The 10587-nt window shown below is 58.8% G+C and overlaps 1 protein-coding gene across 1 annotated transcript; it reads left to right on the forward strand.

The window, feature by feature from the left end:
- The first annotated feature begins 2023 nt into the window (after nucleotides 1-2023).
- On the forward strand, nucleotides 2024-7536 carry LOC119844091 (leptin). Its single transcript, XM_038374367.2, has 3 exons — nucleotides 2024-2085; nucleotides 4479-4649; nucleotides 6452-7536. The coding sequence occupies exons 2-3, from the start codon at nucleotides 4506-4508 to the stop codon at nucleotides 6812-6814; spliced, it is 507 nt and encodes a 168-aa protein (XP_038230295.1). The 5' UTR covers nucleotides 2024-2085; nucleotides 4479-4505; the 3' UTR covers nucleotides 6815-7536.
- The last annotated feature ends 3051 nt before the right edge of the window (nucleotides 7537-10587 follow it).

Below are 10587 nucleotides of genomic sequence, written 5' to 3' on the forward strand. Positions count from 1 at the left end.
CGGTGGATAGAGGGGATGTATGGGGATAGATAGAAGGGTGCAGGAACCGGTGGATAGAGGGCGTGTATGGGGATAGAGAGAGGGGTGCAGGAACCGGTGGATAGAGGGGGTGTATGGGGATAGATAGAGGGGTGCAGGAACCGGTGGATAGAGGGGATGTATGGGGATAGATAGAAGGGTGTAGGAACCGGTGGATAGAGGGGATGTATGGGGTTAGATAGAGGGGTGCAGGAACCGGTGGATAGAGGGGGTGTATGGGGATAGATAGAGGGGTGCAGGAACCGGTGGATAGAGGAGATGTATGGGGATAGATAGAGGGGTGCAGGAACCGGTGGATAGAGGGGGTGTATGGGGATAGATAGAGGGGTGCAGGAACCGGTGGATAGAGGGGGTGTATGGGGATAGATAGAGAGGTGCAGGAACCGGTGGATAGAGGGGATGTATGGGGATAGATAGAAGGGTGCAGGAACCGGTGGATAGAGGGGGTGTATGGGGATAGATAGAGAGGTGCAGGAACCGGTGGATAGAGGGGATGTATGGGGATAGATAGCGGGGTGCAGGAACCGGTGGATAGAGGGGGTTTATGGGGATAGATAGAGGGGTGCAGGAACCGGTGGATAGAGGGGATGTATGGGGATAGATAGAGGGGTGCAGGAACCGGTGGATAGAGGGGGTGTATAGGGATAGATAGAAGGGTGCAGGAACCGGTGGATAGAGGGGGTGTATGGGGATAGATAGAGAGGTGCAGGAACCGGTGGATAGAGGGGATGTATGGGGATAGATAGAGGGGTGCAGGAACCGGTGGATAGAGGGGGTGTATGGGGATAGATAGAGGGGTGCAGGAACCGGTGGATAGAGGGGGTGTATGGGGATAGATAGAGGGGTGCAGGAACCGATGGATAGAGGGGGTGTATGGGGATAGATAGAGGGGTGCAGGAACCGGTGGATAGAGGGGGTGTATGGGGATAGATAGAGGGGTGCAGGAACCGATGGATAGAGGGGGTGTATGGGGATAGATAGAGGGGTGCAGGAACCAGTGGATAGAGGGGGTGTATGGGGATAGAGAGAGGGGTGCAGGAACCGGTGGATAGAGGGGGTGTATGGGGATAGAGAGAGGGGTGCATGAACCGGTGGATAGAGGGGGTGCATGGGGATAGATAGAGGGGTGCAGGAACCGGTGGATAGAGGGGATGCCTGGGGATAGAGAGAGGGGTGCAGGAACCGGTGGATAGAGGGGGTCTATGGGGATAGTTAGAGGGGTGCAGGAACCGGTGGATAGAGGGCGTGTATGGGGATAGAGAGAGGGGTGCAGGAACCGGTGGATAGAGGGGGTGTATGGGGATAGAGAGAGGGGTGCAGGAACCGGTGGATAGAGGGGGTGTATGGGGATAGATAGAGGGGTGCAGGAACCGGTGGATAGAGGGGGTGTATGGGGATAGATAGAAGGGTGCAGGAACCGGTGGATAGAGGGGGTGTATGGGGATAGATAGAGGGGTGCAGGAACCGGTGGATAGAGGGGGTGTATGGGGATAGATAGAAGGGTGCAGGAACCGGTGGATAGAGGGGGTGTATGGGGATAGATAGAAGGGTGCAGGAACCGGTGGATAGAGGGGGTGTATGGGGATAGATAGAGGGGTGCAGGAACCGGTGGATAGAGGGGGTGTATGGGGATAGATAGAGGGGTGCAGGAACCGGTGGATGGGGGATGGATGGGCAGAGATAGTGGGGCTATTTAGATAGAGACACATTTATTTTACACAAGGCGAGAAGAAGCGGGAAGTCGAAGGGGAGAAGTTACATTAACGCGATCTGATGAAATGACACCCGCAGCAGCCGGCGGGGCGACCCCGGGTTCGCGTCTGCCCCCAGCGCGGCCAGCGGGATGTCGGGGGGCGGCGGAGGGGGTGGGACGTCCGGGGCGCCCCGCGCTGCAGCCGGCCCGGCTCTTCTCTCGCTCTGCAACGCGGGGCGAAGCGGAGGAGGGGTGCGATGAGTAACCCTTGTGCAATGCTGCCGCGGCTCTATATAAGCCGGCCCGGCCCGACATGGAGCCAGCGCAGAGCGGAGGGCGAAGGGAGCCGGGAGGTAAGGTGGGGGCCCCCTTCCCTTCCCCTCCGTCCCTCCCGGGGCGCTGGGCCCCAGGCTGGCCGGCTCCCAGCCGCAGCTCAGCTGGGGGCTGCCCTGCTCTGCCCCAGCCCCGACACGGGGAAGGCAGCGGGAGCCCAGCGCTTCTGCCCTGGCTGAGGACGGGGAAGGAGCCTCTCCGGGGCCAAGGAGTTTAAAAGCTGCCAGGCAGGGGTGGGGGTCGGGGGTGGACAGTGGCCCCGTGGGTAGGGCAGGGGCTCGGGGGAGTTGGGTTCCCTGCCTGGCTCTGCCAGCCACATCCACGTTCTGTGCCTCAGTTTCCCCTGCTGCAAAATGGGACTGAGGCTTGGAGGTCTGTGGAGGGAGAGTGCCAGGTGGCACTGTTGTGTTAATGGGGCGGGGCGGAGGGGAATATCGTGTAGGGCAAGACAGGATTCACCCCTCTCAAGGGGGTGGGGGAAGGAGCCCCATAGTCCTGGTGATCTGAACCCCCACTAGACAAGGGGCTCTCCAGGGCATCTGGAGAAGGAGCCGCTCAGGGCAAGGGAGGAAGCAGGTGAGACAGGGAGGAAGATGGGAGAAAAGGGTCAAGGAAAGTGACCAGGTGGGGGAGGCTAATAGTGACCTAGGGGCCCAGTGCCACAGGGCCAGGTCTGGAAGGAGGCTTGGGATCAAGAGGTCCCAGGGGAGCTGGAGTCTCCTCTCACCCATGCTGGGGGGAGTCGGGAGCTAGCTCAGCGTGAGGCCTGGGGGGTGCAGAGAGGCTGACAGAGGACATTGGGGTCTATCTCAGCCCTGCTGAGCTGCCAAGGGACTTTACCTGGCCAGGTATAAAACCAGTGTCCCCGCCTGGGCCCAGAGCACTGTGCTAACTAGCTCTCTGCACCAGCTCTGCTTCTCCCCAGGCAGAGATGCTGGGGCTGTGAGAAGCCCTGGCTGTGGACGGTGAGCCAATTATGTTTCACTGTTGGGCCTGGTTTATTCCTGCTAGGGGAAAGGTGCCTGGGGTCCAGTGGCTGCACATCCCCCTGGCCTTGTGTCCCCCTTGTCTCGACTGCCCATATGCTCAACCTTTCTGCTCTGCACCACGTTGTCTCCTTGCCAAGAGGAAGGTCTGGTGGTGGAGGTGTTGGGCTGGATGAGGGAGATCTGGGGTCTGGCCCTGGGCAAGTCGGTTAATCTCAGCTCCTCATCTATACAGCAGAGGTGATTTTACTGCCTGACCTCATGGCACATACCTGCACAATAGTGACAGGACCTCGCCAGGCCCCCAGGCAGCTCTGTCCAGCTTTGCTAGCCAAGGGCCTCTCGACCCGCTTTAATCCAGCTAGTGCAATGACCATGGCAGTGCAGATGTGGCAGCGTAGACCCTGGCACAGGCTAGCAACAACCCCAGCACAAGCCTGCCAGGGGCCCCGGGTGCATACTCGATTGCTGGCCAGCACTTCTTCAGCGAGAGGCAGCCCTTCCGGGAATCTCAGCCCGAGCCTTTGCAGGCCACAGGGCAGGGAGCCCTGCCAGGAATCTCAAACCGAAACCTTGACACATCACACATGGTGCAGAGCCACATGGGCCTGTGGCCACCAGCCAATGAGAAAAGAATGCACAGCAAGGGGGGAGGGGTGCCCAGGCATCTGCCAAGCCGACCAGAGGGTAAGATGAGGACATGGGGAGTGGAAGGGAGTCGCTGTCTGCCTGAGCACAGCTCGGGGTCAAAGCACTGCTGTGAAGGGCGGGCTTGTGGCTGATGGCCTGAACTGGGGTTAGGAGCTCTTGGTTCAGGTCCCAGCTCTGACACACCCTGCCCCTGGGAGCATGGGGGAACCATTTAATCCCTCCACTCCCCATCAGGGCTATGGGCTAGCGACTCCTCTCTATCCCACCCACTGGCTAGCCAGCCTGGCAGCTCTTTGGGGAGAGCCTGTCTCTCCCTGGGGATGCACAGCTCCGAGCCCCGGGGTCCCTGATCTCGGGTAGGTGCAGCCCAAATCACTCACACGTTTGCTCCACACTCCCATGGAGAGCTGTGGGTGTAAGGTGTGTTGCACAGAACACTGCAGGCCTTCATCTCCCCGTCCTGTGTCACATGGCTTTAACCCCTGGGGGTGCAGACGGCCTGCAAATGCCTGTGCAATATAACACCCCCGAGTGCCTCGTCAGCAGCTGGGACCCCTGGCTCGACTGGCACAGGCTCCACGGCTCGGTTAAAAGACCCAGCTGAGAGCCAGAAGCAGATTTGTGGGGGTTGTTCCTTCATCTGATGGCCTGGTGCCCCACTGGAGGGAGGGCAGCCCCTGCATGGGGCAGCACCCCACAGCTCTCAGACCTTCTCTGGCCATGTCTCTGGGGGGCTGCAAACACCTGTTTAACTTGCATCACTCTTGGCTGTTTAGGGCCTTAGTGAAGAAGGCGGGAGGAAAATGCAGTGTCCCAGCCTGCCGCTCTGTGGGCTGCTCTGGTTTTGGCTGCCTCTCTTCTATAGCCGGCCGGTGAAAATCGACAAGGTCAAGGCAGACACCAAAAACCTCACACGAACCATCATAGCCCGGATCCAGGAGCACCAGGTATGTCGGGACGAGCCGGGCAGAGGATCAGTGGGGCCATCAGGTCAGCTCACGGAATGGTTCCTCTCCCGGCACTTCTGTATTTCAACCTCGGGGCACGAACAGGCTCCTGGGGCCAGGACCTCTGCTGGTGGTAGCTAGAGAAGCTAGTGGGCACCACCAGCTGAGCATCCGGCCCAGGGAATCAAAGCTGGAGACGACTGCGGGTGCCAGGTTGACAAGTCTGTAACTGCCCACCCCGCCCTGAGTCCCTTCCCCTGGGGGATGGTTCCACTGTCCCTGAGCTTGCTGGAAGGGAGCCTTCCCTGAGGGTCAGCATAAATCTCCCTTGCTCCCTGGGACAGCCCTTCACTCCCCTCTGCTGAGGACAGGCAGCTGGGGTGTCACATCCTGGCTACTGTCCTTATCTCTGAGCCAGGGAACACACACATACTTCCTAGTATGTGCTACTTCCATCATCTACCTTCTGCTCCGAACCCTTCAGCGCCTCTCCTCCCTAATACAGAGGGGACCAGGCCAAGGCTGGCTGTCCAGGTGAGTTCTCCCCCGAGGCACGGCTCCAGAGATCTCCATGCGTGCCTCACACCTCCCATCGAAGGATCTCGATGCTCCGAGCCCCTGGCACTCACTGAGCAGGTTAGGAGGTGCCCAAGGATGGTCATGTGCCAGTGGCAGAGAGGCAAGAAGGAGCCAGTTCCCAGGCTCTGTGGTTTAACTGCCCATCCTTCCTGCAGCCCCAAAGTGAGTCATTTGCTGCCACGTGCTGCAAACTCTCACTTGACTTTGCCACTGTGTGCCCCGACACTGCCCACCGTGCTGCATTCCTACCTGGGGGCAGTGGCGGATTAGCCAATGGGCTGATGGGGCCCGTGCCCAGGGTCTCTGGCCAATTGTGGGACCCCAGAAAAAAATCCACTGCTGGGCAGCAGAAGCCCAGAGCCCCGGCAGAAGCCCCAGAGCCCTGGTGGGTGGGTCAGGGGAAGCTGTGGCCCCAGGATTGCAGGTGCTCTTGCTCACTGCCATGGCCTCAGGGCTCTCACTCTCAGCTGCAGCCCTGGGGATGCGGTGGTGGGGAAAGAGCTTCTCTGGTCTTGTGGGGGGAGCAGAAAGGAGCAAAGGGGTTGTGGGGCCGCAGTGGTGGTGGGGGCAGAATGGGGTGAGACTGCAGGTGGAAGGGTTGAGGAGGACCCCCCTTGCTCTGGCCAAGGGCCCCATGAAATCGTAATTTGCCTCTGCTTGGGGGATCCCACCAGGTAACTCTCTGGTTGAAGCCAGGGCAGGAGGCATCAGGAGGCAGTTAGAGCAAGCCCCTGTTTGTGACCTAGACACATGGCACATGTGTTTCCTCCCCCCGCCCCACATCACACATGCTGTAGAGAGAAAAGGAGGACTTGTGACACCTTAGAGACTAACACATTTATTTGAGCATAAGCTTTCGTGAGCTACAGCTCACTTCATCGGAAGTCTCTAAGGTGCCACAAGTACTCCTTTTCTTTTTGCGAATACAGACTAACACGGCTGCTACTCTGAAACCTGTCAAGCTGTAGAGAGTGCTTTCAAAGCCAGAATAGCAAAGGGGCCCATCCATTCCATGGCTGCTGGCATGTCCTTCCTAACGCCTTTGTGATAGCCTTGTTTGATATGTCCCAAGGAAGAGTATGCAGACCTTTCTAGAGCTGTCTGAGCTACCGGTGCTGATCCCCGGAGTGTAGAAGTGCCATAGTCCTTAGCCAAACAGCCCTTGTAGAGAAGAGAGGGCAGCCCTGTGCTAGCATGGCTAACCAGCCTTCTCCTCCATGCAGCTCTTCCCTCTGAACTTGAAGATAAATGGACTTGACTTCATCCCCGGAGAGTGGCCTTTGGAGAACTTAGACTCCATGGACGAGACCTTGCAGATATTCCAGAGGATCCTCCCCAGCCTGCCCATGGTAAACGTGCCAGTAGCACAAATCTTCAACGACATAGAGAACCTCCGGAGTCTGATCCAGACCTTGGGTTCTCACCTCGGTTGCACCTTCCACAAATCCTCTAACCTGGACGCTCTGGGGAATCTGACCGAGCTGCTGACTACCTCTCCTTACACCGCTGCAGTGGTGGCGCTGGACCGGCTCCAGAAGTGCCTGCACAGCATTGTCAAACATCTGGATCATATTCAGAGCTGCTAGAGGAGAATGGCTGCATCACCAGCTGACTGAAAGCCTAGAATAGGACATCTTTGTTCTAGGTTCTCCCGTAAGTCAGCTTCAGAGCACGACCTCTGGCCCGCTGCTCTGAATGTCAGAATTTTCATTCCCGCATGTACTTCCACTGAGAGAAAACACACCAAGGACTTCACCTGGTGCCAGGACATACCCTCCTTGCTGTCCTTCTAGCAAGGAGCAGAATACTGAGGCCTGAGAACTCTCACTGGCGCTGGAAGTTTGCAAACACAGTTTGTCTGTAATCTGAATCGTTGTCTATGCCGGAGAAGAGTTTACTGCTCCCCTGTAAGGAGCACCATGCCCAGCTATCCAGGAGCTACCATCCTGCCTTTGTTGTAGGAAGTCTATGCCTGGAGCAATTTTCCAGTATTTATTTATTGTCTCCATATTTTTTTAATTTAAGTTTGAAACAGGCTGCACTGACCCAGTGGCCTCTCTGTGGCGCTGTGCGTCTGGGGAGGAGGTGCGGAGCCTAGCTTTCTCTTCCTGGGCCAAGAACGGGGGAGCGTTACATACATGGCCCACTCCGCTTGTTGGGAGGGGAACAGAGGTTTAGTATCACTCCTTCTGGATGACTTGAAAGTGGCCAGGTCCCGCCCAGCCCAAAGTGACTGGGGGCTGGCGGAAAACTCCATGGAGGTGTGACCTGTTTGCTTGTTGACATGTATATTTATTTCTTCTATGATCTATTTTGAAGTAAAGTTAATTCCTCTGCAGCTGGTCTGTTCCAATGACCCCAATGATGGGATTTCATCGCCTTTCAGTTTGGACCTGGAAAACTCGGGCACACTTTGCTCAGAGAAACCAGCAAGTGTCTTAGCGCTTTTGGTCTAAAGCACCGATCAGTACCAGGTCCTGTCCAGAGATGGGCCCATCTGTGTGCGTTTGTTCCAGCCAGGTCAGGGGTGCCTGGGTTTCATGCTGGGGGCAAGGCTGCCTGGAGGGGCACTGGGCTCTCAGGGGGACAGCTCCCCCGGCAGTGACTAAGTTGGGCTCCTCAGACCTATATGCTGATGAGTGTGTGACAGGCTGAAGCCAGAAACAACATCCCTTCATGCAGGGGTTGCCTAGTTACCTGACACTTCTAGCCCCCTCCCATTAATTGCTTGGTGTCTGCCTTTGCAAAGGGGGTTGTTTGCTGCACCCCCGCAGCTGGATCCTCTGCCTTTGACTTACAGCCATTCCCTGGCACCGTGGGAGCATGAGGGCGGGGGGGGGGGGCTGGTGCAGTAACCCTACCCCAAAGAGGTCAGGCCAAGGCCTTGACTAAGGACATGTCTGCGCTGGACCAACTACAGCATGTGCAGACACATCCCAGCAAGTGAGCTTGAACCGCGCTGGTCCTGGAGCCCCAGCAGCATGTGCCATACAACCGCCCCGAGATGGCGGGTAGGTGCCCGGCCACTAGCCCATGCTGCTGCGACCTTCAAGCCAGCAAGAGCAAAGCCAGCTTCTGTGTGTCTACACCCTGCTGGGGTTACATCTCCCATTGCAGCGTAGCCAGAGCAGCGCCCATGTCCTGGGCCCCCTGCAGCCCCCGGCATGGCTGGCTCCCAACTCCTGCAGTGCTGACGAGGCTTTGCCCTCCCCTGCTGCTGGTGGGATGTGGAAGTGGGGAGCGCGTTCCATCGGGGGGTTCTCGGTGTCACAGACCGGTGGAGAGCAGGGAAAGAGCTGTGACACCACCTAGGGCTGCTTCTAGACTGAAGACACTTCTCTGAACACGGCCCAAACTCGGCCTCATGGGTGGCTTTGTCACCACATCTCGCTCCCTCTTTTTTAAAACTTCATGGCCACCCTCCTGCTCATTGTCTGTCTAAACCCTGTCTCTTGTACCAAACCTAGCCTTCAGCTGGGTACCAAGCACCAGCCCCGCTCTCTGCGGGCTCCTGGGAAAGGAAGGGTGTGGTTTTGTACCAAGAGCTAGGGGGTAAGGAGAAGAGACGCGACCAGGGTTTTGCTAGTGGCTACATGTCAGAGACCACACTGGTCCAGTTACACTGCTGTGTAGCTAGGCCGGCATAACTCCGTAGTATAGACGCAGCCTATGGCAATGCAATGGGGAGGGGGCTGTTTGTGTAGGAACGGCACTGCCCTGAACAATGTGAAGCATTCTTCTGTCACCAGAGTTGCGTCTACACTGTGGCTAGGTCGGCGTTGCAGCAGAGCTCAAGGGGCTGGAGTTTTCAACCCCCGACAGACAGAGCGATGTCACCCGCACTGTTCAGGGCAGACCAGGCCTCAGTGGAGCGGGAAGGGATTTCTTTAGCCTAGGGATATGTCTGTCCTTCAAATTCCTTGCTTGCTCGGGCAACAGGAATTCTGTGCTCGCCCCGGTCAGCACAGGGCTGCATTTACCCCGGGAGCCGTAGCGAGGCTGATGGAGGCTTTCAGCGCAGCCCAGCCCTTATGCAGCCCCAGCACTAATCGACCTAGGGCTCAGGCTCTGCCCTGAGCCACTGTCACCCTCCGCTCAGCCCCTCAGCGCCTGCCCAGCTGGCTCTCGGGGGGGAGTCAGGCAGGTGACCCACAGACGTCACAGAGGGGCGCAGTGAGCAGGGGTGGGTCAGGAATGGAGAGGGTCTGTAGGGGGAGGGGTAAATAGCTCAGGGGGTGGCCCATGAGTCCCTCGCTCTGCAGAGGGGCAAAGATAAGGGGGGATGCCCCCCCAGCATGACAGGTTTAGCCTCCCTGGTGATTTGGGGGCTCTGGATTGTCTCCCTTTCGCCTCCCGCCATGAGACCCTCCCTCCCCAGTCTCACCCAACCTCACAGACAGGTTCCTATGCCCTGAGCCTGATCTGATGGCCCCTCCAGCCCCACCCTTGGCCACCCCCTCCCCATCACGAATCCCATGCTGGGCAAGGAGGGCACAAAAACAACACCATGGGTGGCTGACACCATGCACTGAGCTGGGTGAGCTGCACCCCCTCCCCACCCCGGGTGCGGTGCTGTGAGCTGCGCTGGGCCCCACTGCGCCCCTTGACCCCGAGTAACACGCTCATGGCCAGCGAGCCCAGCAGCACTGCTGGACTGCACCCTAGAGCCGCGGTTGAGGGCAGGGCAGGGCAGGGCTGCTCGCCTCCTCCGGCTTGCTCTGGGCAGGCAGGGCACCCAGCTGGTTACCTGGCCAACGTGCTCACTAGCCATCATCTCTGCAGGGGCCGTTTGCGGGGGGGGAGGGGGCGGGGAGGATCTCCATTGGCCCCCAGTCATAGAGGGAAAAGGGGGGGCAGCACCCCAGCTTGCAGCTGGCTGGAGCAGCCGTGAAAGGAGGGAAAGCTGCCCCCTGAGCAGATTCCCTGGTAAGCTGGATGGGTCCCACAACCGTCCGTCCGTCCGTCAGCACATTCTGCAGGGCTGAGCGTGCTGCTGTGAGGGGGGCGCAGAGCCAAGCAGCGCCCAGACCGTGCGCCGATCCTGGCGGCCCAGCTAATCCCTTTAGTGGTCTGAAACCACTTCAAAGCTTCCTTGAAAACAGGCCCAGGACAGAAAGACGTGCCTCGTTAAGGAGACCTGAGACAGGCCTGCTGGGCTCAGCACAATCCCAGCGCCGGGGCCGCGAGACAGGGCGGCTCAGACGGACGATCGCAGGGATTAAGAGCCCAGCGCTGGCTGCCAAGGTCGCAGCCTGCAGGCCTGGGCAATCAGCGAGGTCGCCCCTGCATGGCCCCTCCTGCGACCCCGTGCCGCCCGGGTACCGCCACAGGGGCCCGCTCTGGGCCTGCTGCCAAGATG

This window comes from Dermochelys coriacea, chromosome 1 (genome assembly GCF_009764565.3).
Source record: "Dermochelys coriacea isolate rDerCor1 chromosome 1, rDerCor1.pri.v4, whole genome shotgun sequence".
Lineage (NCBI taxonomy): Eukaryota > Metazoa > Chordata > Testudines > Dermochelyidae > Dermochelys > Dermochelys coriacea.

Coding starts and splice junctions, on each gene's coding strand:
- LOC119844091 (XM_038374367.2), top strand. CDS start 4,506: ATGCAGTGTCCCAGCCTGCCGCTCTGTGGGCTGCTCTGGTTTTGGCTG. Junction 4,650..6,451: donor CCCGGATCCAGGAGCACCAG/GTATGTCGGGAC, acceptor TCCTCCATGCAG/CTCTTCCCTCTGAACTTGAA.